General features: G+C 39.4%; 1 protein-coding gene across 2 annotated transcripts; it reads left to right on the top strand.

Annotated features, from left to right (window-relative positions):
* The first annotated feature begins 672 nt into the window (after positions 1–672).
* DNAJC15 (DnaJ heat shock protein family (Hsp40) member C15) lies at positions 673–27,740 on the top strand. 2 transcript variants are annotated; one of them, XM_069881025.1, is made up of 6 exons: positions 673–810; positions 10,231–10,282; positions 12,170–12,243; positions 19,587–19,663; positions 24,145–24,215; positions 27,348–27,740. In XM_069881025.1, exons 1-6 carry the CDS (start codon positions 724–726, stop codon positions 27,416–27,418), a joined length of 432 nt encoding a protein of 143 aa, XP_069737126.1. In that variant the 5' UTR covers positions 673–723; the 3' UTR covers positions 27,419–27,740. The 2 variants fall into 2 exon arrangements, with proteins under 2 accessions (XP_069737126.1, XP_069737133.1); XM_069881032.1 differs by lacking the exon at positions 673–810 and adding an exon at positions 5,283–5,374.
* Positions 27,741–27,906: the final 166 nt, after the last annotated feature.

A 27,906-nucleotide genomic window follows, 5' to 3' on the forward strand; every position in this document is an offset into this window, starting at 1 on the left:
GAGATTTTCTGATTCCCTGATTCTGTGATTACAATATTTTCTGATTCTCTGATTCTGTGATTATGACATTTTCTGGTTCTGGGATTATGAGATTTTTCTGATTCTGTGATTATGATATTTTCTGTTTCCCTGATCATGTGATTATCTGATTATGATATTTTCTGATTTTCTGATTATTTTCTGATTTTGATTATGAGATTTTTCTGATCCTGTGATTATATTTTCTGTTTCCCTGATTATGTGATTCTCCGATTATGATATTTTCTGATTTTATGATTATTTTATGATTTTGATTGAGATTTTTCTGATTCTGTGATTATGATATTTTTTATTCCCTGATTATGTGATTCTCTGATTATATTTTCTGATTTTATGATTATTTTATTATTTTTATTATGATATTTTCTGATTCTGTGATTCTGATGTTTTCTGATTCTCTGAGATTCTCTGATTCTGTGATTATGATATTTTCTGGTTCTGTGATTCTCTGATTAGGAGATTTTTCGGACTCTGTGATTGTCTGACTCCCTGATCCTCTGATTCTGCGATTCCCTGTTTTCTGTGCTTACGGCATTTTCTGACTCCGACCCCACGTTTCTGTGACCTCCCCCTCCTCCTTCCCCGCCGCCGCGGCCGTCGCTGCGCGTTGCGGTGACGCAGCGATGGGGGCGGCGCGCGGCGGTTCCGTGGCTGCGGTTGGGGCGCCGCGCGTTCCGTCGCCGCATGGAGGGAGCGGCGGGGCGGCCCGAGGGCCTGCGCCACGCCGAGTACATCAGGGCCCCTGCGGGCGCCGAGCCGGAGAGGGGCCCGGTGAGCGGGGCGGCGGGGCGGGCTGTTCCCACACCCCTGCGCGGTGGGGCCGGCGAGAACGGCGGGGACAGGGCCAGGCCGTCCGTACCCCTGTCTGAGGGGGTGTCGGTGGCGCTAGAAGCTCCGGGACGGGAAGGGGGACGGGATGGCGTCCAGAGGGGCTGGGCAGGCTGGAGAAGTGGGGCTGTGAGAACCTCATGAGGTTCAACAGGGCCAAGTGCACGGTCCTGCACCTGGGCCGGGGCGATCCCCATTTTCAGTACACGACGGGGGATGATGTGATTGAGAGCTGCCCTGCAGAGAAGGACTTGGGGGTGCTGAGCGGTGAGGAGCTCGAGATGAGCCGGCAGTGTGTGCTCGCAGCCAAGAAGGCCAACTGTGTCCTGGGCTGCATCAAAAGAAGCGTGGCCAGCAGGTCGAGGGAGGTGATTCTGCCCCTCTATTCCTCTCTTGTGAGACCTCATCTGGAGTACTGTGCCCAGTTCTGGATTCCCCAACATAAAAAGGATGTGGAGCTGTTGGAACCGGTCCAGAGGGGGCTACAAAGATGAGTAAGGGCTGGAGCACCTCCCATATGAGGACAGGCTGAGTGAGTTGCGGTTGTTCAGCCTGGAGAAGAGAAGGCTCCAGGGTCTTATAGCAACCTTCCAGTACCTGAAAAGGGCCTGCAAGAAAGCTGGAGAGGGACTGTTCACAAAGGCTTGTTGTGATAGGACTAGGGACAATGGTTATAAACTGGAGAGGGGTAGCTTTAGGCTTTACGTAAGGAAGAATTTCTTCACCATGAGAGTGATGAGGCACTGGCACAGATTGCCCAGGGAAGTTGTGGCTGCGCCATCCTTGGAGGTGTCAAGGCCAGGCTGAATGGGGCCTTGGGCAGCCTGGTCTAGTGGGAGGTGTCCCTGCCCATGGCAGGGGGTTTGGAACTGGATGATCTTTAAGGTCACTTCCAACCCAAACTATTCTATGATTCTGTAATTCTGTGATTCTGTGAAATAGGCTCAGAGTTGCTCCAGGAGGGGTTTAGGTTGGAGGCAACTGCACCAGGCTTAGCTTTCTCCACTCTGAACACCCCTCCAGCGCTATCCCAGCATCTCAAATGCATCCAGTTCACACCTTCAAGGCTGTGTTCAGTTAGGGGCTCCTCACTACAAGACATCAAGGTGCTAGAGTGTGTCCAAAGAAGGGCAACAAAGCTGGTGAAGGGTCTGGAGCACAAGCCTTAGGATGAGCAGCTGAGGGAGCTGGGGTAGTTAAGTCTGAGGAAGCAGAGGCTGAGTGGGCATGGCTCTCTTCAGCTACCTGAAAGGAGGTAGTGAGGCAGAAGTTGGTCTCTTCTCCCAAGTAACAAGTGGTAGGACAAGAGGAAATCCTAGAATCATAGAATAATTTTAGTTGGAAGGAAACTTAAAGCCCATCCAGTTCTAACCTCCTTGTGATGGGCAGGGACACCTCCCACTGGATAAGGCTGCCTAAGGCCCCATCCAACCTAGCCTCAAACACCTCAAACGACCTCAAATTGCGCCATGGGAGGTTTAGGTTTGGTATTAGGAAGGGACTTCACAGGGAAGTGGTGAAGTCACCCTCCCTGGAGGTGTTCAGAAACAATGTTAGACATGGCACTTTGAGATGTGGTTTAATAAGCATCATAGTACTGGCTTGGCAGTTGGACTGGTTGATCTTAGAGACCTTTCCTGACCTTAATGACTCTATGGCTCAGCAAAGTAACTCTTCTCTGACATTTCATCATGTAGGAGGGGCTAGATGGGTCAGGAACAGAGGCACAGTGCCTCCCAGGTGTCCTGTGCTCCAGAGGGGAAGGAACTGGAGCTTGATCCCAACTCTCTTGTTCTGGTCGCTTTGACTCATTTGTGGGGGCAGTGAGTTCTCTTTGGAAAAAAAATGGGGAAAATATATCGATCACTGCCCAAAGTGCTGCATGATGAAGGTCTCAGATTTTTAAAACGGCTTTAAATAGGTATTTGCCATATTTCCCTGTGTGCACGTTGTTGCCTCTACAACATTTATCTTCTGGAAAAATAAAGCTTAAAAATCATAGTTCTCTATAAGCTGTTTATTTGTTGTTACTACAGTCTAGGACTCTTTTTTTTCTCCCCAGGGAAGTCTTTCTATGTAGTTAACAGCAAGCTGTGTAAAAAGTTTACTTAGAAACTTGGTGTTGTCATGTCTATGTACTCTCCCTATGGAATGCTAGCAGAGGGGTTCCTGATGATTTTGTGGACTCCTTGTGTCTTCTTACCTCTTTGGGATAAAAAAATGCATCTGGCATCAGTATGGCTTGCTTTGTTGGTGTGAGTTGTTTTGTTAAGTTCTTTCTAAGGTCCAGAGACTGTGGTAAGTTTTTTCAAGTTTTTTGCTGCCATTTTCTATCAAAATTTATTATTTAGCCAGGCCTTTCAGTGGAGAATACCGTGTTTTTCAGGCATATATGCACTGTAAACAGTTAGTACATGGTTGGCAGAAGCTATGTCGGAGTTTCTCTAGGTGATATTGTGTAGGAAGTGGACAGTACCCTTGTTTATTGGATTCCCAGCTAAGGAATTAAAAAGGAGGTCAAGTTGCATATAACCAAATTCTAATATTTTGCCACAGAGAAATAGCAAGACCGGCTATAGTGATGTACATGTGTTTCTCTGATGTACAGCATTAACAAGACTTTCTTGCCACAGTGGAAGAAAAGAGTAGTAGAAGCAAAGTCTGACAACAGCACCCATCTCTCTGGGCTGAAGGAGCTCTGCTCAATATCCCACCTTGAGTCTTGATTGTAAGATGTTGTGGATGCCAGCAGTAGTCACTTGGTCTTTGTCACTTTTACCCTACCGGTTCTACAAAAGCATTCATGATTTGGAGCAACAGAAAAACCACAGAAGCAAAAAGAGTCTGCCCTCAAAGATACCCACAAGATGCCTTTGTTAATTAATACATACTCAAGAAGACTGATGTAAGTGTCTTGTGGTAATGCTTCTGTTAGTGAATCTGTTGCTCAGGTACCGTTGCCTGTGAAAAACTATGAAAAATCAGAAACTTGAGGCATGGTTTTATATATAAACCAAAAAAACTGCTGTAAAATAACTAACACAAACTGTCAGTGAGGCCTGGGCAAGTATGGAGAACAGGATCTAGCTGTAATTACTTTTAATCCAGTATTGGAAAATAAATTCGATTTTATAGGAAGATAAGACTGGAAGGAAAATGTTAGATGATGAAATCAAATCTGTTGCTGATAATTTATAGTATAATCCTACTTGAGAATGTATCTATTCTCCATTTAGAATGAATTAAGGGGTTTGCCTCGAAACAGTCTTACAATAAGCTACAGTAGCCACTCTTCTGACCAATAGAAGCCTTATACTAGATTCCATACCATACCAGGGAAAAAGTAGTTCCAGAAATGTTTTTGCACACTTGATTAATACACTGGTGCATCCTTCTTCTTAGCGGCATACAGCACTTAAAAAAGCAACAAACCCAAACCTTCCTAAACCAGAAGTTTTTAGTTAAGCAAGCAGTTTACACATGTGTATTTATTGCAGTGTAAGTGTATATAGACTTTCTATTTTACTGATTCATGATTAAGCATGGACTAATAACAAAATGCTGTCCAATCTATCGGAACAAATGATTATTTTTCTCTGTGCTTTTTATTCCATTGCACTGTGGCTTTTTAAGGCAAATGACAGTAGTGCTTGTGCTAAGTGTCTGAGAACTAGTTGTGAGAAGGGCAAAATGTTTGCTATTTGACTAAGAAGATGTTTTCGCTGATTGTGTTTGAAGAACCAACATGTAAAACACAAATTCTGTGTCAGCAGGAATGTTTTAACATTTGCAAAGGTAGTTCTTGTGGTCTGTTGTGAGATGTTGCACTGAAATGTTAAAACATGCATTTGAAATTATTTTATATTTATGTTTAACTTTTTTTCTACTTCATGGAAGGAGAAGCTGCAGTGTTGGGGATTACAGAACTCACTACATTTTTGTTAGTATGGTTAAGTCGACAGGGACTGTGAATTAGAAATTTGCAGAAAGAATACCTCATTCTTCCCTGTTCTACTAAAAAATAAAGGCTATTGGAAAATTACATTTTAAAGGATTAGGCCTCCGATTGCTGTATGCTAGCAGTATGTGATGTATGCCTGTAAACATATGTTAATTAATATGCTTTATCCTCTTTTGTTTGCCAAGCACTTTGGGAACTCAGACACATGTTTCTGAAAAGATTTTTTTTTTTTAAATGAGGTTTTGCAGATTTAGCAAAATTTTGTTTTATTGTTTTCTGAATCTAGGAGGTTTTGTTACTGCAAGCTGACTACATATTAAAATAAAAATGCTGAGATCAGCAGAATAGCATAGGGTTAATGACTGACTTTTGGGAGCTGATTCATTGAGTAAAGAAAGGGACAGATGTTACTTTTAAATATTTTATTTCTTTATTTTTCCCTCTTGGATCTTAATGGAATGCTTTGACTTCAAACCTACATCTTCAAAATTTCTTAACGGCTTGTATTTGAGATGGGAAGGTCAATTCTGTCATAACTGAAAGTCAGTAAGTATTTATTTGGGTGTTTTCAGCCTTCATGAGTGAAAGAAAATACATTTTCAAGCAATAGGAGACAAAAATGGTTGTAGTGGTAGTTGCATTAGTATGCTGTAAATGAACTGATGCTTTCCACAATGATAGTGAGTTGCTTTCATTTAATATTGATATGAAAGCAGTGCATTTAATTAAAGCTTTGGATATATTCTTCATTTCAAAGCACCAGCCTGACCTTGACTAATTCTTCTAAATAATCAACTGAGTTAAGTAAGCATGGAAAAGGAAACTGAGTCGAGCTGGATTTAAAGAACTTACTGGTTAATACTTGACGTTTCCACTAATTTTATGAGGCAGACAGGGTCAGTAAAAGGCAAACCGTGCTATCTTTCTTACATTGATTCAAGTTCAAGTTTTATTGTATATGCATAGTTAGGATGCGTTCACATCATAACAAATGTTCAAGGTGCTTGGACATGACAGGTCACCATTTCTTGGCTAATAAGCAGCAAGTGACTTTTCTCTAGCCTGCTAATAAAAATAAGGTGAATTACCTTGAACCAAGGTAACTTTTCTCGTGGTCGTACCTCATGTGAAAACGTGGGCTGTCTTTCATGCCTTTCTGGCTAGAGGTTCCCGTTGCTTTTACCTGATTTTCTGGCTTGTCTTCATATTTCTGTTGATCCTGCCTACTGCTTCTATTCCAGAGCTGCTGCCATGCTGCTTTTTTACCCTCTGTTTTCCACTAGCTTTCCACTAACTGCTCGTGCTTTCCAGTGAGACTGAAATAATGCATCCCAGTGGACATGGCTGGTTCTATCAAAAGCCCTCAGGGGTCTCTACGTTGTGTTCCCAGACTATTGTACAAACCCACTTAAGCTATTTCTGCACTGAACTGACAGAATACAGGTATTATTTATTAGCCTGCCTGTGCTTGGTCTTAGTGTCTGTTGCTAACACCTTGTTGTAACCTGCATACTTTGTTGTGAACTGCTGACTTAAACGACTTTCTGGTGGCAAGGCAAGTATAACTTAATATGGGCATGCACAAGCTAATAAATATTTATTTTTTTTCCCCAGTGTGATTTATTTCATCCATTGTTGAGTTCTTAATCGACTGTAACCATTTAGTAAAAGATTCTCACTGTCACTCTGGACTAGTCAGGGAAAGTCTATTGAATATAAACCCATGGTCACAAACCACAGAATAGAATAATATAGAATATTTATAGGGTTATGATATTTTCAGAAATGTTGTGGCTATTTCTGGTTGGTGTTGAAACAGGAATAAGAAGTATTTTTTTTAGAAGGTTTTGAATATTGAGAGCCTTGGAAAACTGATTTGTGAGAAGAAATGGAAGAGTTCTAGTTTAGTGAGGAGATGAACAGTATGCTTTGCTGGTTTATATTCTCTACCATTTAAGGTAACATACTTATATTTTTTCATGGTCTAAAGATGAAGGGAAATTTTGCGGAACTGAAAGGAACAACAAACATAAAACTGCTACATTATTTTTACATTCAGAAATGAATGCTAGTATTGAGACTGAAGACTACACTGAGATGAAAGTGTTAGGTTACAAAAATGGGATTGAGTGTCAGATTTTTAGGCCAAAATTCCTCTAGTCTTTACTCTGAAGCTTCATTTTCAGTATGTTTACGGAGTTTCTTTTTTTTTTCTACTGAAAACCTCTAAGGAACTGCAGTATTATGTTATGTAAGTAGTTAGGATAGCCCCATCCTGGTAGGTAGGAAGTAGGTACTTCACTAAAAAATGTAGGATGCAAAATCTAGATGGGAATAGCTTTGCATAGATGAGCTCAGAGCAGGCTCCCACTGTTTCTGAGCTGAGCTTAATACTACAGGCGGCAATTGCGGATGCCATAGAAGCTACTGGGCGTGCTATCAATGCCTTCACCTTGTACAGCAGCCAGTTTGCTGGGAAAGGGTCGCAGGGAGGACCCAGGAAACTACAGGCCTGTCAATCTGACCTCAGTGCCAGGGAAAGTCATGGAGCAGGTGATCTTGAGTGCTATCATGAAGCACATGCAAGAGAACCGGGTGATCAGGCCCAGTCAACATGGGTTCACAAAAGGCAGGTCTTGCCAAACTAACCTGATCGCCTTCTATGACAAAGTGACTCGGCTGCTGGATGAGGGGAAGGCTGTGGATATGGTCTTCCTGGACTTCAGTAAAGCCTTTGACACAGTTTCTCACAGCGTTCTGCTTGAGAAACTGTCAGCCTCTGGCCTGGACAGGCGCACACTCTCCTGGGTGGAAAACTGGTTGGCTGGCCGGGCCCAGAGAGTGGTGGGAAATGGTGTGAAATCCAGCTGGAGGCCAGTGACAAGTGGGGTTCCCCAGGGCTCAGTGCTGGGTCCAGCCCTGTTCAATGTCTTTATCAATGACCTGGATGAAGGCATCGAATGCACCCTTAGCAAGTTTGCGGACGACACTAAGCTGGGTGGAAGTGTCGATCTGCTGGAGGGTCGGGAGGCTCTGCAAAGGGATCTAAACAGGCTGGACCGCTGGGCAGAGTCCAATGGCATGAGGTTTAACAAGGCCAAATGCCGGGTCCTGCACTTGGGGCACAACAACCCTGTGCAGTGCTACAGACTAGGAGAAGTCTGTCTAGAAAGCTGCCGGGAGGAGAAGGACCTGGGGGTGTTGGTTGACAGCCGACTGACCATAAGCCAGCAGTGTGCCCAGGTGGCCAAGAAGGCCAATGGCATCTTGGCTTGTATCAGAAATGGCGTGACCAGCAGGTCCAGGGAGGTTATTCTCCCTCTGTACTCGGCACTGGTGAGACCGCTCCTTGAATCCTGTGTTCAGTTCTGGGCCCCTCACCACAAGAAGGATGTTGAGGCTCTGGAGCGAGTCCAGAGGAGAGCAACAAAGCTGGTGAGGGGGCTGGAGAACAGGCCTTATGAGGAGCGGCTGAGAGAGCTGGGGTTGTTTAGCCTGGAGAAGAGGAGGCTGAGGGGTGACCTCATTGCTCTCTATAACTACCTGAAATGAGGTTGTAGAGAGGAGGGTGCTGGCCTCTTCTCCCAAGTGCCAGGGGACAGGACAAGAGGGAATGGCCTCAAGCTCCGCCAGGGGAGGTTTAGGCTGGACATTAGGAAAAAATATTTCATGGAAAGGGTCATTGGGCACTGGAACAGGCTGCCCAGGTTGGTGGTTGATTCACCTTCCCTGGAGGTGTTTAAGGCACGGGTGGACGAGGTGCTAAGGGGCATGGTTTAGTGTTTGTTAGGAATGGTTGGACTCGATGATCCGGTGGGTCTCTTCCAACCTGGTTATTCTATGATTCTATGGAAGTTGTTGACCTGTGTTGTAGCCCCTACTAAGCCACCTCTAGAAGGCTTTAAAACCAGTATTTTCCACCTCTTCCCCTGCTCCATTTCTGCCTAAAGATGAGATGGAATACAACCAAAGGCAGAGAAGTTTAGTCCCAGTAACTGTAGTAGCAAAGATATCTTGGCTCCCAATATAGTTATTGGGGCACTTGCACTGGAATTTGGTCTTTAGGTCCTGCTCTCAGGCTTGTTGGTAGAAAATATATAAACCAATTATTGGATAAATAAAGAAGTAAGTAATATATAGGAGGTGATAAAACTGGTTTCACTGTAGTTATTTTTTGAATTCAAACTAAACCAACCATACCTGATTTCTCATGTCTGCTGAATTCAAGCTAAACCAACCATACCTGATTTCTCATATCTGCTGGGACAAAGTTCAAGTCATTATTAACTATTGTATGAAAAGACAGGTAGTGCCACAGATGACTATTTCATTTGTTTCAAAGATTATATGTGGGCTTTTCAGAAGTGGATAGGTGCCCCCCAACACGCACATACTTGCAATGCTCACAATTTCCCTTCCTGAATTCTGTGAACATTTTAGAAGTCAGTCTCCAAGGTTTGCTACGTGTCTTTCAGCAGGTTGCTCAACATGGAGAGAGTTCTTATTGTCCTTGAGATGCCTGTCTTTCTTTAAGTACTGTGTAGGAAAATACACCTAACTGGGGAGTTTGAGTTAGCAGAAGTTGAATGTTACTGTTGCCTAAATCAGATATTCAGGTCTTTTTGTGCACTTGGTTCCAGAGTCCAATCAGGCTTAAAGCAAATTTTAGCCTATAATAAGTGACTCCTGAAATTTATCAGAAGCTCGTCTGTTTACAGATTTCTATGTTACAAGGTAGAGTCCAGCCAGTGACTTGAGACTACATAATGAAAAGAGATTACTGGGATTTATGTCTTTATTGGGGCATCTGTGAGTCAACGTGTGAAAGATGGAAGACACTAATGCGCTTTTGTGGTTGTAGCTGTGGGGTAGGGCTGAGTCCTTTGAAGGAGTGTCAGGAGTCCCAGTGCCCGGGATCAGGACTCTTTCTTAGTTGGATGAACCTAAAGTACAGTATTTAAGTTAATATTCCAGTGTCCTTTTCAAGCAGTGTCATGTTGGAATTTTTTTTTAAGCTCTTGAAGTTTTTGTAATAAGCCAGTACTTTCTGTTATGGCAAGCATTGTTTCAGAGTGTGTTGAGCTAGTCTGCACAAATAATTTCCACTAATCCTGAATGACTGTTAGCCTTGTGATTTTATCTTTACATACTGTGAGCTGCTTAGTCAGTGTTTGTTCACTGATTGACTAAAGATGATTCCAAGTTAAACTTGATGCATTGGCATGGATTAGTGGGGCTGAACTAGAGAATCTAACATAGCTGTTGGAATACAGAACTTCTTTTATCTTCCATATAAATTAGACATGAAATATCCAAGTCAGACAAGAAATACTCACTGTTAAAGTGCATATATTTCAAATTAGAATTTGCATGTTATTCTGATTGCTTTTATTCTGCTTTAGGCCGGAACTATGATAGCAGTTGGACTGGGCATTGCAACTGTTGCATTTGCAGGTAAGCTAAATTACCAGCTGAATTTGGAATTGACACTTGTCAGCTCCTGTTTCCAAAAGACTTAATGGAGTTTTTTATGGATTTAAACAGTGGAAAGTGGAAAGGCTGCTTGAGAGTGCTGTGAAGAATTGTGTACAGTTGTAGTTCCTGTCTCTTCAAAATCCTTGATGCATTTTACAAAATTATTTTTTAAAAGCCACAGCTGGATAGAAGGTTCTGTCTGCTTTTTGTCTGCAAGATGCGAAGTGAAGAGTTTACTTTGTCTCTTTAAATAACACATTGCAAGGTAGAGGCTCGTCAGTACAGAAGAGTACAGCAGGATCTTGCGACATGAAGTTGATGCTTTACAAATTCAGATAGAGAAAAATAGAAGGTTTTAGTGGCAACAGTGATTCATCATATTAAACTGTTCCCATAGTACATTGTTTGTTACCTGAACTCATTGCATCTGAACCGTGTAATCTTATGAAAAATATGTTCTAGTCTGAATGCAGGGCATGAGCTTAATATGATTTACGCTCTGGCTTACTCAGACTAGTTCACTGTGGTCTGTTCTGGTTTTGAAATACACAAATCAATTTCCATTATTTTCAGCATGTAAAAGCAACTATGGTCAGCAATGTGCAAATGTGTACACCAAGAACAGATACAGTAGATGAAAAAGTTGCACCCAGCAGGTGTTTAGTGGGTACAAGTATATTGCTTTTTTGATTAGGAGAACAAAAGGCAACATCTTTGGTGATGTACACCCATTAAGCAGCTGGTTTATCCATGTGTTGTTATATAAGCAGAAGAGGAATGCTGTCAGAATTTCTTTTGCTGATTGAGCTGGAGAATTAAATTGACAGTCACCAAAGAAGTGGTAACAGAAGGCATTAAGATAGCAGTTATGCTAACATTGGTTTTAACTTCTGTGTTAACATAGGCACAGGTTGAGATGACTAATAACCTAGAGATACATTGTGTGTTATAAGAACGAAAGCACGATGATGTTTGAATGAAGCAGAGCCATATTTTATAAAACTTTCTCTATTGTGTGTAATAGTTACATTGCTAATGAATAGTTAATCAAAACAAACTGGGGAGATGGGACTTAACAGGGAAAATCCTCCCATAATGTGGGACAAATCTTGATTCTGGAGTTCATTAGACTTGCTTTGTGCTCCTAAGGACACAGTCTAATAGAGTCTCCTCTTGCCTTACCTACTTGTAGACATTCACTGCTGGTGGGGAGTTGAATGGCTCTGAATCCCAGATGATCCTCTCTTTGTAAGAAAATAAAAAATGCAGTACCTACAAAATGTATGATTAAGTGTACAACATCACAGCAAGAAACATGTAGTACATGGATTGCTTTTTTCTGAAGACATAACCTTTGAACAGAATTTAATAAATAATGTATATCCAAAGCTAATGTTTCATATCCAAGGCTAATGTTTCATACTGCCCTTTTTCTTAAAGTTCACAAGGCAGATATCTTCATTCATCATATTAAAATGCATTTAAATCTGTTTATTTTGTGAGCAAACACAATGGATCTTTGCAGTCCACAACTAGGTTTTTTAGATGAAGTATATTAAACTTCTCCCCCTGCTTCCTCCAATAGTACAAAGATCAAAAAATGTAAACCACAGCAAGTTTGCTGTGGGACTCTGGCTGGGCAGGATCCAAAAATGGCTGTTGAGGGAATTCCTTGAGAAGTGGTAAGGTGCAGTGGCGCTGCACAGCAAATAAATGAGACCAAATGATTAGCAAGGAAGGATTTTTATTTTTTTTAAAACAGATTTCTTTCTACTGTAAGCTGGTGAACATAAGTTGGAGACTTTTTTTTTTTTTTCCTTTTAGTGATTGTTGGTTATAATTTCATTTAACTTCAAACTTTTTCAGGTCGTTATGCTTTCCACCTTTGGAAACCATTGGAACAGGCAATTACAGAGACAGCAAAGAGGATTTCAACTTCTGTAAGTTTGCAGGTTACTTTATACTAAATGTATAATTTTGTATTTTCGAGTATTTAGAGACATTTTATATTTAATATGGTAAGTGCCGGTTAGGTTATTTTTTTCGAGGGTACTCCTTTGTGTGGCTGTTCTGGAATATTGTCTGGTGTATTTTAAGTCCCTCTATATGAAGCTATATCAGATGATGTTTGTGAGTTTGGTAAGCAGTTGTCATTTTCCTAGTAATGTTCCATGTTTAGTGGCGTGACCAGCATATTCAGGGTGGTTATTCTTCCTCTGTACCTGGCACTGGTGAGTCCACACCTCGAATCCTGTGTTCAGCTCTGGGCCCCTCACCACAAGAAGGATGTTGAGGCTCTGGAGCGTGTCCAGAGAAGAGCAACAAAGCTGGTGAGAGGGCTGGAGAACAGGCCTTATGAGGAACAGCTGAGAGAGCTGGGATTGTTTAGCCTGGAGAAGGGGAGGCTGAGGGGAGACCTTATTGCTCTCTACAACTACCTGAAAGGAGGTTGTGAAGAGCAGGGAGCTCGCTTCTTCCCCCAAGTGACAGGGGACAGGACAAGGGGGACGGGCCTCAAGCTCTGCCGGGGAAGGCTCAGGCTGGACATCAGGAAAAAGTATTTCACAGAAAGGGTCATTGGGCACTGGAACAGGCTGCCCAGGGAGGTGGTTGAGGTGCTGAGGGGCGTGGTTTAGTGATTGATGAGAATGGTTGGACTCGATGATCCGGTGGGTTCTTTCCAGCCTAGTGGTTCTATGATTCTATGTTTCAATGTTTCAGAACTCTTTGCTAGTAAGTTTACAAGAAATTGTTGAAGTACACTGTGAGAAGATGGCTAACTCCTAGAGATTACAAAGTAATGACATAAGGTTTAATATCAAGAAGCTAAAAATCAAAGAATTTAGTAATTCTTTCAGATACAGTGTTAAAAATCAAGAAGACAAACAAGAGGACAAATTGATAAACATCTAGGAAAGGTTTCCATAGTGATGCTTGTTTTCTTGTTCACATGTGATTTTTTTTTCTTCCCTGGCTAATTCGAACTTTTAAATAAGCTTTGGTTCTTTGTTTCACCCTACATATTTAAAAATATAATAATGAGGTAAAAAATTAAGAGGTAGAGTATTGTGAGAGGAGCATATGTAGGGAATATTCAAGAGCATTTGCTTTTTGCTTCAGTGGTTACACTGTCCTCTGGTAAATAAATAAATATGTTCCATTCCTGCTTGATTAAAGTAGTTCCCAAAGAGGTAGATAACTACATTCTTCTGGAGTTTGTAGTCTGTGAACATCATCAACAGTGGTAGGAATATGATTCCCATCTTGATGGGAATGATCTTGTTCTTAATTGTGATATCTGCTATCCAGAAATGGTGCTCCTGGATCAGTTTTTGATCTCTGCCCCTCTGCTGCATTGTTGCTGTGAGACCAACAGCATTTTTTTTCCTTTTCAAAATAATTTTTTGACAGATACCCAAGTTACCTGCCAAAACGGCAGAGGACACTTCAGGTACTGTGAATTAAATTGCTTTCATGTGCTGTGGATACAGTCTGACACACAGGCTTGCTCAGAAATAGCTAACAATAAGGGCATGTGGCTTCTGAGGGAGTGCTTCAGTCTGCTCTCTCTCTCCCCAACAATTTTACTCCAGCATTTCGTCTGCCCATTTGTAGATACAGGCTAGAAGATATAAATTCAGACACGGTCACATAAAAAAGCAGGTAAGGACTGTTTTTAACACGTTGAAATATGACATGCTACTGCACGGAGAGGTGTCTGTTCCTAGGAAACTGTACCCCTCAGTACTGGCATACTGGCTGAGCCAAGCTCATTACAGGCATATCTCATTTTTACCACAGTAACTTTCACAGTCAGGCAGAATTCATGAACAACCATAAAGAGCAACACTGGAGCTTCTGTATTCTCAGCGTTTCTAGTCCCTGGAGCTGTATCCTCTGTTCGCTTTCACATCCTGCCTTACATCTTGGAGTTGTGTGTGAATCTCCATTAGAGTATCTCTCTTCTCTTACTCTGTTTCTGAACTTGAAAATACAAGTTTTCAGTGTAACACGAGATTTGCTGAAAACAGTAAAAGCTGTCTCTTCTGCTTTGCCTCTAACTGTACATACTTGCCAGCTTTACATTTGTGAGGGTAATGATAATATTTTTCTTCAACAATCATAGTGCAAATTTAAGACTTTTGTATACTTTTGTATACCCCTCAGCCAAGATTATTCTTAGCTACTCTGCAGCTACTACTTTATTGGATTGTATTTTTTCCAAGTATTTTTTCTTCTCCCCTTAACCATTAATTATTTCCTATTTATAATTTTTCTTTAAAACAACAGAGAAAACATTAGGTACAAAGATACTATGTAACTGCATGTTGTCCAGAGTTCTTATTTTAGTGGCTTTACATGAATTTGTTTGGGAAATTTGAAGCTGCTGAGTATAATCTGTGGCTCCAAGAAGGGGCCTACAGGAAAGCTGGAGAGGGACTCTTCACAAAGGCTTGTAGTGATAAGACTAGGCGCAATGGGTGTAAATTGGGGAGGAGCAGATTTAGACTAGACATAAGGAAGAATTTCTTCACCGTGAGAGTGGTGAGGCACTGGAACAGGTTTCCCAGGGAAGCTGTGGCTGCCCTGTCCCTGGACTTGTTCAAGGCTGGGTTGGATGGGGCCTTGGGCAGCCTGGTCTGGTGGGAGGTGTCCCTGCCCATGGCAGGGGGTTTGGAACTGGATGATCTTTAAGGTCCCTTCCAACCCAAACTATTCTATGATGCTATGATACACTTCGATCACATTTCTTATGCATATTGCCCTCTAAACCATGCTGACAAAGGAAATCAAGCAGTTAGTACTTGTAGCTATGCTTGCTGAGAACAGCATCTCATGACACTTAGTGTCTAGTCTTAGTGTTACTTTGTTGGTTTCATGTGGTGTTCCCTGGTGCTGAACTTCATCTCTATAATTTTTGATGCTCACTTTAGCTTTCCAGAATCAAACCATGTCCCTCATTCCTCCTTTTTTGTGAGCAACTGAAGCAGCTGCCTGTTTAAAAGCTACTTTTTACTCTCTGTAAGCCCCCACTCACCCTTCCTCCGTTTGCAATTCTTCCCTCCCCGGTTTTCAATAGAAATCACAATTCACATTGGTTGCCGTCATGCAGGGTAATCCAGATGCTGTTTATCCTTTCATTCTACTCACTAGTAAATGACTTGGGTAAGGTTAAGTTGAGCAATTATGAAGCAATCATTTAAAATGCCTGCTTGCTGTATCTTGAATATTGGACACTTTCTATTTACTTGCCTGAATAAAAGAGGTGCACAATCAACAGCTGTACTCATCTTTTAGTCAAAAATAGTAAGTAAAGGCAGGTAGATGTGTTATGTTTTATTCTGAATTTCTACCTGTCGTTTAACTTTTAAGTTACTGCAGTTAAATGTATCTCCTTAAATATGAAGTGTTAATGCTGCTATAAATAAGTCCTGAAGATTTCTATGAACTCTTTTTTTTCAGTGGAGAAAGACAGAAGAGGGAACAATTGTAGTTTGCCCTCTATGGCAAATCATAATGCTTGTTTCCAGAGAAGTGCTTCTTTAGTTTGAGCCTAGTTTTGTTACTGGTGTCACAAATGCTGGTGACACTGCTTTATTTCTGTGTGAGGTGGCAAGAGTCTGTTGCCAGTAGGAGGTGCGTAACACTAAGTAGACATTTGGCTTTTCTTCCTCAGACAGACCTTAATGTTTTTAATGATAAAATTCATTAAAATGTGAAATCAAAAAAGAAAGTATTTCAATAGCATTCATTACCTTTGTTTGTTGAATCAGTGATATTGAAGGTTGAAAACCAGAAGATATTGAAGCTAGAAATACCAATTCCAGGCAAAATGAACTGTCAAATACTCAGATCACACAATCCTGAAAATTCTGTGTTCCAGAAAAAATGTGTCTTCTATAGGACTTAATTAGAGATTTTTGCACTGTTTCCCTTATTGGGTCTGCTTAAACTCGGAGAGTTCTGAATTGAGAGGTAAGGGTAGCAACCATCTTTCTTGTCCTTCGTTGAAAATGTAACTTCTAGAGAATAATGCAATTTGCAGTCCCTTTTGTAAACTTTTATCTAACTGGAGTTAAGGAAGTTAAAGTTTTGATCTTAGAAAATTGCAGGTTATATTATAACACAGCTTCTTAATAGTTCATTATTGGATTTTTTTCCTTCCAGTATTTTGTGTGTGTGTATATATATATTTATTTTCCTTTCAGTGTTTGTTACCTTTTCTTTGGAGGACTGTATTGGTAGTGGAACAACACTACCAGTTTTCAGAGAAATTCACTACTTGTTATAATATGATATATGGTCTCAGTTATGGGGTTTTGGATGTCTGTTTACCTGGCTTGGAAACAATATTTATGCTTTTCCTGTGCTGTGCCAGGAAAAGTATCTTGAAGATGTCACGGTCAAAATGGATTGGATTTTCTTAGCTGACTGCTTTTGTGAAAATTTGCAAGAGTGAATAGACATTTGCAGAGCAAATAAAGCTTTTTTCTGTTCCCTCCGATAACATTTGTTCAGGAAGCAGAATTTGCTTGTATAAATTGCTGAACAGTAAGAGGATGCAAGGAAATTTAATAAATTAAATGGTAGCCTCTCCCCCCACCCCAAATAAAATGAAAAAGCAGAGATCTCATTTCAATGATTTTTTTTTCGAGTGTAGAATTTGTTTGCAGTAGCCAGGGTTAATGAATATTCAAGTGTCTAGAACTGCCTGCTCATCAAGGGGTTCTCATAACAGGAAGAATATCCAAGCATTATTTCATTTCATTGTTGCCATTTACAAGTACAAAATAAATGCTTTAATTTGAATTGTATGCCAAGATTTTTCTTTGGGGAACTAGAAATTTGCCAAGGTGTTTCCTTAAGAGAAGACTCAATGTTTTTCCCCTTATTCTAACCTATGGGAAAAATGGCCTTTATGTCTAATTTTCTTTTGCTTTAAATTTTGTTTCAGATTGAAATCTTATTTTAAGAATTGATTATTCTTGCCACATGCTTCACTTCTGAGAAGGAAATGTTGTTTACTTGACGATCAATTCAACAAACTGGCTTTGCTTATGTGCCAAAGTATACAGGCAATAGAATTTCTTTCTTTTATGATTGGAATTGAACTGAATCAAGGCTTCCTGAGGTTAGAACGGTGTCAAGGAAGTAGGCTTTAAAAACATGAAAAAATATTTCTGAATTTAAGCCTATAGTCATCCCTCCCTATTCTCTTATTTCAAATAGCAATTTAGATTAAACCTACCAAGAACAGAGTCGAGCTGCATTAGAGATAATTCAACTATTGCTCTTGTCTACATGAATAGTGAACCAGTGTCCTCTTGTATTAGAGTTGGGTGCCAGGGTTGAAGTGCAGAGAAGGATTAACCTTTTCAGAAATCCATCTGCACCTAAGCTGCTTTGTGAGAAACCTTGGAAAATCTTTCAGAGGGTATTCAAGAGTGCTTTTTTTCTCCTGGCTGTAGAAATTGTTTGGCATCACTGGAAATTTCTGTGCAGTTCTGCCTCCTTAATGGTGTTGCCTAGTGGCCATTAAACCATTAGCATCATTTCCTCTCAGAGGACTGGAGAAGCCCTTTGTGTTCCCTTATTGTTACATACTCTACTCTCTAATGTCAGCGTGCACTTCACGAGACCTGTTTTCCGTTGCCCTGTAGCTATAGCAGCAGTTCCTCAACAGACTTTTGTTGTAGGCATGACATGTCCACAGTTGGTTTAGCTTTGATACCTGTAGTGTTTCAGTGGTGGTTATTTTGTGGATGGTGTGGGGTTGGAAGAAGAAATATAAAATTACTTTCAGATCATAGCAGCACAACAAATAATTCTTTTCTGTGACTGTGTGTGGCTTCATGGTAGCAATAGGTGAAGTATTTCAGAAGCACTGTTTTGGGTGAATGTTGCTCCTACGCTCAATTAAAGGCTTTGCTTAGCTATTGGAGACAGAGCCCTTTAAATGCTTTAATGCTTTTGAAATTACAGAAGAGAGAGTTTGTGTAAACATAAGGCAAAATTCTCACTGAATATGAATGAATATATTTAGTGAGAAAAGTGTTTTATTAAGGGCTGGGCATATTTTTACTTGAGGGGAAAAGTGGCCCCGTTTAACCTCCCCCACCACTAGCAGCTAAACGATGGGCACTAGTTCTTTCTCCTTCTTTCTTCCATGCCCCCAGCTGGGAATCAAGAATGGAAAAGAAGACTGGAAGATTGAAATATAAATAGTTTTAATGAAACTATTATTAATAATAATAATACACAAGATATACTTTATAAAGATGTTTAGCCCAGTCACAGAACAGGCACTACAAGCAGTGATCGCCTGATGGCATGCGCTGCCAGCCGCTAATGTCACAGCCACCACACAGAGATCACGAAAATTAGAACTGGACTTGAAACAGCAGCTGGACTTGAAGCAGGACAGTGAACAGGTTCTTGAGGGATGGCAGCCATGAGAAAAAGGGCTATACTGAGGAAGAGTCTTGCTTGTGTAGGGAGCATGATGTTTATGGTATGGAGTACTTTCTTTGGTCAGTTTGGGTCAGCTGTCCAAGATCTGCTCCTTGCCGCATTATGCACTTGGGTACTTTGAAAATGCAAAAATCCTTGGGTTCCACAGAATCAACATCCCATTGCTGATTACAAAACTAAACCAGAATGTCTTACCACTTTTATACCCACACTAAACTTAATGCTTAAGCTACTGAAAAGTGCAGTTACTTAGAAATTTAACTTTCTGAGAACAAAACTGATTCTATGCCAGTCAAAACCAGGACAAAACCTATTCTTATCCTAGTATTGTTCTTTACTTACTTCCTTTGTAATACCTGGACTTCAGAGTGATTGTGCATAATTCCTTGGATTTCAAGTATTATGACTTCTGCCATTTTCCTTTGAGATGGTACCAAAACTGTTCTGAACAAGTTTCCCCCTTTCCCTCCCCTGCTCTATCCAACACACTCACTGTACCACTCTGTGCTAGCATGTACTTTGATTCTGAAGCCGTTTTGCCTGAAGGCAGGATTTTAATGGTTGTAGCTATTAATATTTCTTATTAGCAGTAGAAGACTGTAAAAACATAGTTATTTTTAAGTTGGATTTTTGTACGTGTTAACACTCAGGAGAAGTCCTTTCGTGTTATCTCGTTTGTAGTCATTCTATGCCTTCAAAATAAATTATAGATGAATGTAATGCTCTGAATAAGGTCATATAAATACGATTTAGGTCCTGGCACCTTGTACATGGGACTAATTATTGCTTGTTTTCCCATTCTTCTTTTTAGAGTCTTTCATTGTACTATAAAGGAGGATTTGAGCAGAAAATGAGTAGGCGAGAAGCCAGTCTTATTTTAGGTGTAAGGTAGGTGTGTTGCATTAGTATGTTTTTGTTTGGGAAGTATTGAATAAAGAAAATTCATGTTGTGAGGACACAGAATACTCTTGCCAAAATCGTAATTTTTTTTTAAAAGACTTCTAATGACTTATAAACCATTCTAATATTCCGCTTAAGCTAAAAAGCAAACAATAAAATGCTAATAAAAGATGCAACTTGTGTTTGGTTTGAAGGCATGGTAACATATTGCAGTGGAGAAATGGTTCTCTAGAAATAATCAGGATAGCACATACTGTGCTAATTAATGTGATCACATGCCTGGTCTCAAAAAAACCCCTTGAGATAAGTAATATCATAGATTATATTAATAAAGAAGGAAACCAAATCAATTTTGCTCATTTTTCTCATAAGTCAGTAACAGTATTTTTTACTTTCTCCACTCTGATTTGTTTGGATTTAAAAAGTTGTGGCATATTCCAAATAAAAATACCTCGAAAGACTTGCTATTTAGATTTAGAGTAGGAATGGAAGATGTTTTACAGACTGAGTAGTCAATGTTTTTTTCTAGTGGATTTTTTTCAAAACATTTGGATGGCTGATGGTAGGACACAATTTAGTGTTTTCTGTAAAGCAGGTGGTAACTCTGAGGACGTTCCAGATCAGCCCTTAGATAGCAGATTTCTTGTTTGTGGTTTAGACCACTTCAGAAATTTAGGGTCAAAGCCCCCCAAAAAAAGATTAGATGATTTTAATTATCTCCAGTAGAAATTATTTCAGATGGTGAAAACTGGGACTTAAAGTCTTATTCAGTGTGCTAATTGTGTTTACTTCTAACATAATGGGAATTATGTAGATTTAGCATTTATTTTTAAAAAATGCAAAGTAAAACGTTACATTTGTTTGAAATATTTCATGCTTGCACACTGAAGCTCTGAAGAAGAAATTTATAGGAATCCTCTTCAGAAGCATTTTCGTTGGCCTTTAAGTTTGATAATGTATTAACATTTTCACTTTATAAGGACAAATTCAGTGATGTTCCGGAGTAGCACATGGTACCTCATTAAAAGTGTGTTTACTGTGGCTGTGCTTAGCGTGGACGCTGATGATGTACATGTCTGAAGTTTCATCACATCTGAAATCAGTCCTTTTTAATTTTAATAGCTTGAGTCTGTACTGGGAACAGTGACACTGCTTGTGTGTTTGCACTGAGTCTTGCAAATATCAAAACTTAATCAGATTTGAGGAGGGTTCTTAATGTTTAAAGGATTGAGCATTTTATCGTGTAGAAGCATGGCTAACAACTTCATAGGAAATTTTCACATTGTTTAAACACACTTTTTTCTAGATCAGTTTTGACTCACTGCTTACTGTATTATGTATGTAAAAATACCACCAAAAAAAAAAGGCAAGCGAGTTTTAAAGTGTTACAGAAAATGCCAGGGTGTGCACAAATTCACAAACTAGATCTGTCTAGGCCCAAGTCTTATTATTGGAACGCTTGTCTTCTGTGTCATCATTTCCAAGTCATATTAGATTTTGAGGCAAAGACTATCTTTGTTATTTCAAGTGCTGAGTGTACATGGGCAGTATAAGTAATAAATACAAGCCATGATAAAGGTGAGCATTTAATGGTAGCTTTTACATTTCAAGTATATTGGCTCTTTATACATTCCAAATGTTATTCTCTTATGACTGTCTTGTAACATTGCAGGACTTTTGGTAGAAACATACATGTGCGTTTTCTGACTATGTAAAAGATATCCAAAGCTACAAAATATTCTGCATTGGAAATATTGACTACTTTTAAATTTTATTGTTCTTGCATGAGTTGTAGTGAAGCAGCACTGATTACTGAAATTCAGTATAAACACAGCAATAATATTAACAACTATGTACTCTGCAGAAGGAACTGCTGATGGGAGAGATGGTAGAATATCTGAGATGACACGGGAGGTGAAAATGTTAGGACCGTTTTCCAAGCATTAAACAAAATAGATGCTAGCAAAATGTGGTTGTCCTGAGTATCGTGGTTTACAGCTATCAAATTCCTAACACTGAACTTCTGAATTTAGAAAATATGCCTGAAAAATCATAAATTAAAATTGTAGATAAAGATGACTGAACTTTTCTTCATTATACCATCTCCTCCATAAGAAGATGCACTCTGTTTCATTCCATGGGAGATATTTAATTGTTAATGTATGAAATATATATATATATGAACTATTTAACAATGTTTAAGTTATTATTTTAAAACAAATGGCAGAACAACAACAATTAGGCTGTTACATTAAAAAACATAGTACAAGCACAAATGTATTTATTTTGTGGCTTTGGGTTCTGTTGGTTTGTTTGTTTTTAATTTCTTTTTCTTCATTTTTAAACACAGCTTACTGCACAGGGGTATTATGTGATCATAAGGTGACTCAAGTTGGTCAAGTTGGGAGGACCTCAGGAGTTCTCTAGTTGTACCTGCTGCTGGTCACCAGTTGGGTCAGAGCAGGTTGCTCCGGACTTTATCCAGGGGGTCTGGAAGACTCCCAAGGACAGAGAATGCACAACCTTTCTGGGCAACCTGTGTCACTGCCGGAATGCCTTCAGGGCAAAATAGTGTTATGCTCAGCCTGCACCTCTCTCTTCATTTTTTGCCCATTTTTCTCTCACCCTCTCATCATGCATAACTGTGAACAGCCTGAACTCCTGCGCTTTATGACCTCCCTCTGGATACTGGGAGGCTGGTGTGAGAAGTCCCTGAGCAGCCCTCGCTTCCCCACGCTTAACAAGCCCGATGTCCTGACAGAGTAGACGTGAATAGCTGCTTCTGTATACCTAGTGATCATGCTTCTGTTCATACTGCCTGGGAGGCTGTTGTCCTCCACTGCCTGGGGACACTGCTGGCTCTTGTTCTTGCTGTGCCCCAACTCCCTTTCCGCAGAGCCGCTCTCCAGCCTGTAGTTCTTCGCAGGGCTCTTCCTTCCCAGATGCTGGGCTCTACATCTGTCCTTGAATTCCATGAAGGGTTCCTGTCAGCCCATTCCTGCAGCCTCTCCAGGTCCTCCTGAACATCAGTCCTGACCTCCAGCATACTTGCTGGTCCCAACAAGGTGACAGGCATTTCGATCAGAGGAAAGTCAGTGGTGTTAGAAGGCAACGTGATGTTGTTTTAACACACAAGGCTGTACCAGGTCAGCAAAACCAGAATTTTGACTTTGAAGACTTTTTTAATTAAGAATCTTTAGAGACCAGTCTGACTGTGGGATATGCAATATCTCATAAACTAAGCAAATTTGATGTAAAACTTTGTTTTCGCAGATGCTTCTCGGAGCAGAACTACATGATTTTCTAAAGTAACTGCAGCTTTTGTACACACAGACTTTGGCCATTTGAATTTCAAAATGTGTTATATCAGCTGGTCTTTTTGTTATTGAGCAACAGCTTTATGAAACAAAATATGGATGATTTTTTTTGCCATCATTATTTTTTGTAGTTACATAGTTCAAGGCCTTTTACCTTCTGTTTAGTCCTTATTTTCTGAGTTACTTTCTGTTCCTTTTAAGTATTCTTTTCTTATGCAGTTCTATGGACTATTTTTGCAACATACCCTAATTTCCCCATGACAGAATAATAATTAGAGCTTGTTTACCTTGGGAATGTAGTTAGCCTGATACCTTGCATTCAAACTGTATCTACAAAAAGATTAATTAATTGATTCATCACTGATTAAGAAGTCACCTGAAGTAGAAAACACTGCTTCGTTTCTGCATGCTAACAAATTATGAAAAACTAAACCATTCAAACTGTCCTTTTGCATACAATAGCCTTACTGTGTTGGCATACGGCATCCATAAGTGGTTATTTGTCTGGCAAGGTACAAGTTTAGTTTAGGGAAAGCACATATTTTATGCATCTGTCATTGAAGGAAGCCACATTATGTAGCACTTATAAATCAGTGGGTCCCTGAATGTAACGCATTGAACAGCTTAAGAAAAATAACAAATAGAGGGGTTTTTTTCAGGCCTGAGCAGAAAGAATAGTTATTTGTAACAGCTATAAAAATATTTACAGTAGAACAAAATGTGATAATATTAAATATCTGCTGTTTTGTCACTAGTCATATAAATACTTATTTTCTAGCAGGAAAAAGAAATGTATTTTCTGCATTTAATGATAAAAATAACCAGCTAGATACACCCTAGAGCTGCTGGATGTTTTCTTTGCTTTGCTTCGTTTCCCCAGATTTTTTTATTTTAAATGGGTGGACCTAATGAGTTCAAAAAAATCCTGAAAGATATTTGTATATGTCAAATACACAGGCTTTTTTAAAATGTCCTTCTCGGTATGTCTTAGAGGCCTTTGTTGTTGTTACTTCCTGAAAGTTGCAGTTTTATGTTTTGTCCACAAGATGGTGAAAATCTCAAGTTTTAATTTTTTTTAAGCAAGTATAAACTGTTAATTTATAGCCTGAGTGCGGTGGCATTTATGGTAAGCACTTCAATTTATTTTTGCAGTCCGTCTGCTGGCAAGGCCAAAATCAGAACAGCCCATAGAAAAATCATGATTTTGAATCATCCTGATAAAGGTAAATAATTCTTATTTTTCTTAATCAAAGCTGGAAAGGAAGAGGCTTAAATGAGATCTTTTAAGTTTACTGATTATATAGATGAGCACACTGAATGCAAATTTGTGATGTTTATTTACAGACTTGAGCTTCTGTGTGTCTCCTCTCAGGTAAACTAAGCTTTATGAACCATAGTTTTACTCATCTTTCTTTAAGGTTGTTTTCTAGATTAGTGCTGCTTCAGTTTAAATTATGAGCTCAGGGAGCAGTGTTCCACACTTCAAGAAAAAAACTTATTAAAAAAATAAAGAAAAAATTAGCTATAGCATTTTTTTTGTTAAACTGATATTCCTGTTTTGAACTGAGATGGACCAGTCACATGTATGAAAGTAATTTTCTGTGGGGAAATGTTCTGCAGTCACTAAGTACATCCTTGATGAATTTCAGACTTCCTGGAATTCACTTGGAAAAAACGTAAAGTTGGGCACTGTTGCTTTACTGGCCAGGATTTTAATGTAAATTTATCTTACAGAAAGGCTGTTATTATAACTTTTAACTACAGCTGGTTGAGGAAGAAAGCCCATATGTTCATTGCTGTTTCTACTTTACAATAACAGATGGTAAAGAGTTGCACTGTATTGCAGAAGTCAAAAGGGGAAATCAGGAGGTTTTTATATCTTTCTGACAAAATTACAGGGCTCCCTGCCAGCAGCCCGTTTTAAGAAAATGAAAAAATAACTGTGACCACTGGCCATGGGAAGTGTTTAGTGGATGCTTTGCTTTGCGGTCTTTACCCCTCAGTTTAATTCTAAAGTTGTCCTGCTTATTCAATTTCACATGTCCATTTTTTACACTTTTTATAATGTATAAGCTGCACAGGCATATAAAAGAAATTATCTTCTGTGTTTCCAATATATTATGATGCTAAGAGGCCTCTTAACCACTAGAGTACCTATTAGGTCAACATTTTTTGATAATGAACCTCTAAGTTTATTGTAGCAGCACTTAGAGACGTGAGCCAGAACTATGAATCTCCGTGTGGATGTTGAGTAGGCCTAAATAGGCAGTTCCTGTTACGAAGATGGTACATTTTAATGACCCGTAATTACAGCTGTAATGCACCTGCAGCTGGGCATAGTGTAGGTTTGGATGGATGTAGCGAGTCCTCCTTTGTGCTATTAAGATGGAGCATTTTCTCAGTAGGAACACCAGTTGAAGGGATTTGTGCTTCTCTGCTGCCCCTGCAGCTCTGGCATGGCTGTAGGAAAAAATCTTGTGTAATGTCTTCAGCTGCAGAGCCAGGGCCTGGAGTAATCTTGAACATGTGGCACCACAGAGAGACTTGTTTGCTTGTGTGTGTGTCTTGATTCCTTCTGGCTGTGAGTAGCACAGATGTGCTTTTAAAAATAATGTTCAGTGTTAGAATGATATTTTAAAATAAGATTTTGCCAAATTGAGTTGATAGAAGAAAAGACAATAATAACAGATTTTAAAGGTTACATGTATTGTCTGAGACCCCAAACACTGAAGAGAGAATTGTTAGAAAGAAATAAATAAGAAAGATATAGAAGTTTGCATTGTAACATCCCCAGTGAGCACTACTAAAATGGTTGCTTATTAACCTTTATGTAGTTCAGTTTTAAAAGTGTTTTTATGTTGATACATTGTATGTTAATTTATCAGTTACTGATTTTATGAAAGAATATTTTCTCACAGAAAAAGAGGAAGAGAGAAGCCTTTTCAACTTGCTCTAATTACAAACAAACACTTAGGCAATCATGAGACTGAATTTTCTCTCATTGAAGGGCTACAAAATTAATATGGCACTTAAGAATATAAATGTAGTGAAAATACTTCCAGCAGATTTGAATTTACTTTAAGATCCTACATTCTAGACAGGTAGAAAAATCAAACCAAATTTAAAAATTAGTTAAGATACATTGTTTACTGCCCTTTTTAATCTTTACTGTTTCTTTAATCTTCTTGTCTACTTTTTGAAAGAAATGCTCAATGTAGTAAGTCCTATTCCTGTATAAAAAGTGAATTGGCTTAAAAAAAGGAAAAAATAACTTGATTTTCCAGTTGCCAGTTCTTCCTCCTGCCCCACCTCACTTTCCTTTGGTGTCTTACCCAATAAGGCTACATTCTAACAACCCAAAACATGAACAAGAGAACTCCGTTAGTTTTCCCAGCTGTTTTATTATGCAATTAAATTACTTCATAATGATTTGGCTTCTTGCAGGACTGTTCTGTTGAGTTCTTTAGGCAAGCCTTGCCACATGTATCTACAACTATTTCTGCATGTTTCTTCTATCATTATCTTTTCTGATTAATTGAATAGAATGAATGAAATGATGAATGAAAAGTTAGGATTGAACAGATGCATGCCTTGGAAAAGGCTGTTTAGTGCACAGTACTACTGGAATCATATTTTCCTGTAAAAAGTACAGGTGTATTATAGTAAGGAGTAAGTTATTGATACAGACCTTATAATGTTGTTTTGCTGACTGTAGGCAGATGCTTTTGGCACTCAAGGGGAGAGTGAAAAAAAACAAACACAAAAAGACTGCTGAACTGTAATCAGATTGTTAGATGGAGCGTAAAGCAATGACAGCGTTCAGGACTAGAAGTTAGAAGGTGTACCATGTTTAAATAACTTTAATGTGATGGTTTCTGGCTGGTAATTTCAGGCATCAAGCACAGGAGAGACTTGGTGTGTATATGTGCATGTGTACACATTTAATGATTCTTTGTCAAAATTATTTATGAAATTTTACCTCTTAGCTTTTGGGGTGGATGGAAATAATGGCTATTAGCTTTGGATGAGTGTTCTAGGCTGCTGACTTGCATACATTTGCAGCAACATTGCACTGCAAGTCTAAATCACACCGATGTAAAGTGATTTCCGATTTCAGTCTTCTCTCTGAGACAAAGTATTCAGCATCATTCTTCAGTGGCTTCAGTTTTGATTGCAAGTTTTTTTTATCAGTTCTCATGTTTCCTTATCAATTAGTTTACTTCAGTTGTATGAAAAGAATCTGTTTAGGAAGGCAGAGTTAATAAAAATGAGTACTAAGGAGATGCTGCAACTGTAATAGTTCAGTACTTAATACTGATGTGTAAATGGTATTCCTTTTCTCTTTTTCTTCTCAGGTGGATCGCCTTACTTAGCAACAAAAATAAATGAAGCAAAAGACTTATTGGAATCCACTACTAAAAATTGAAATTCGAAGCCTTGGGTCGAAAGAGATTCAGCAGATTCATTGGGCAACGGCTTTGATATCTACTTGCTCTGCACATTTCCTTAATTCTGCATTAATTGTTCCTATTTATTGCCCTAAGTAAAAGTTTTAAGATTATTTAAAAGCAAACTGAAATCTCTTACGGTTATGTAAAGTTATGTACAGTTACGCTCCTGCAAGGAGCATGGAGTTGGACTCTATGATCCTTATGGGTCCCTTCTAAGTGGAGATATTCTGTGACTTTGTGTATCAACTTTGGTGTGTTTTTACTGAATTATGATCCATTAAAAGCTTTGAAAATGTTCTCCTACAGTCTGTGTTTCTCCTCAGAAATAGTTGCTTCTTTCATTAAACTTCTGGAGCTTTTTTTAAAATTTAAAAAATGGTCTTAAATTTGAGAAAATCTGTGACAATGTATTGAGTCATGGGAATATGGCAAACCCCGTGCAGTATGTTTTCAGCATCACCTT

Source organism: Phaenicophaeus curvirostris, chromosome 1 (genome assembly GCF_032191515.1).
Source record: "Phaenicophaeus curvirostris isolate KB17595 chromosome 1, BPBGC_Pcur_1.0, whole genome shotgun sequence".
NCBI classification, from domain to species: Eukaryota; Metazoa; Chordata; class Aves; order Cuculiformes; family Cuculidae; genus Phaenicophaeus; species Phaenicophaeus curvirostris.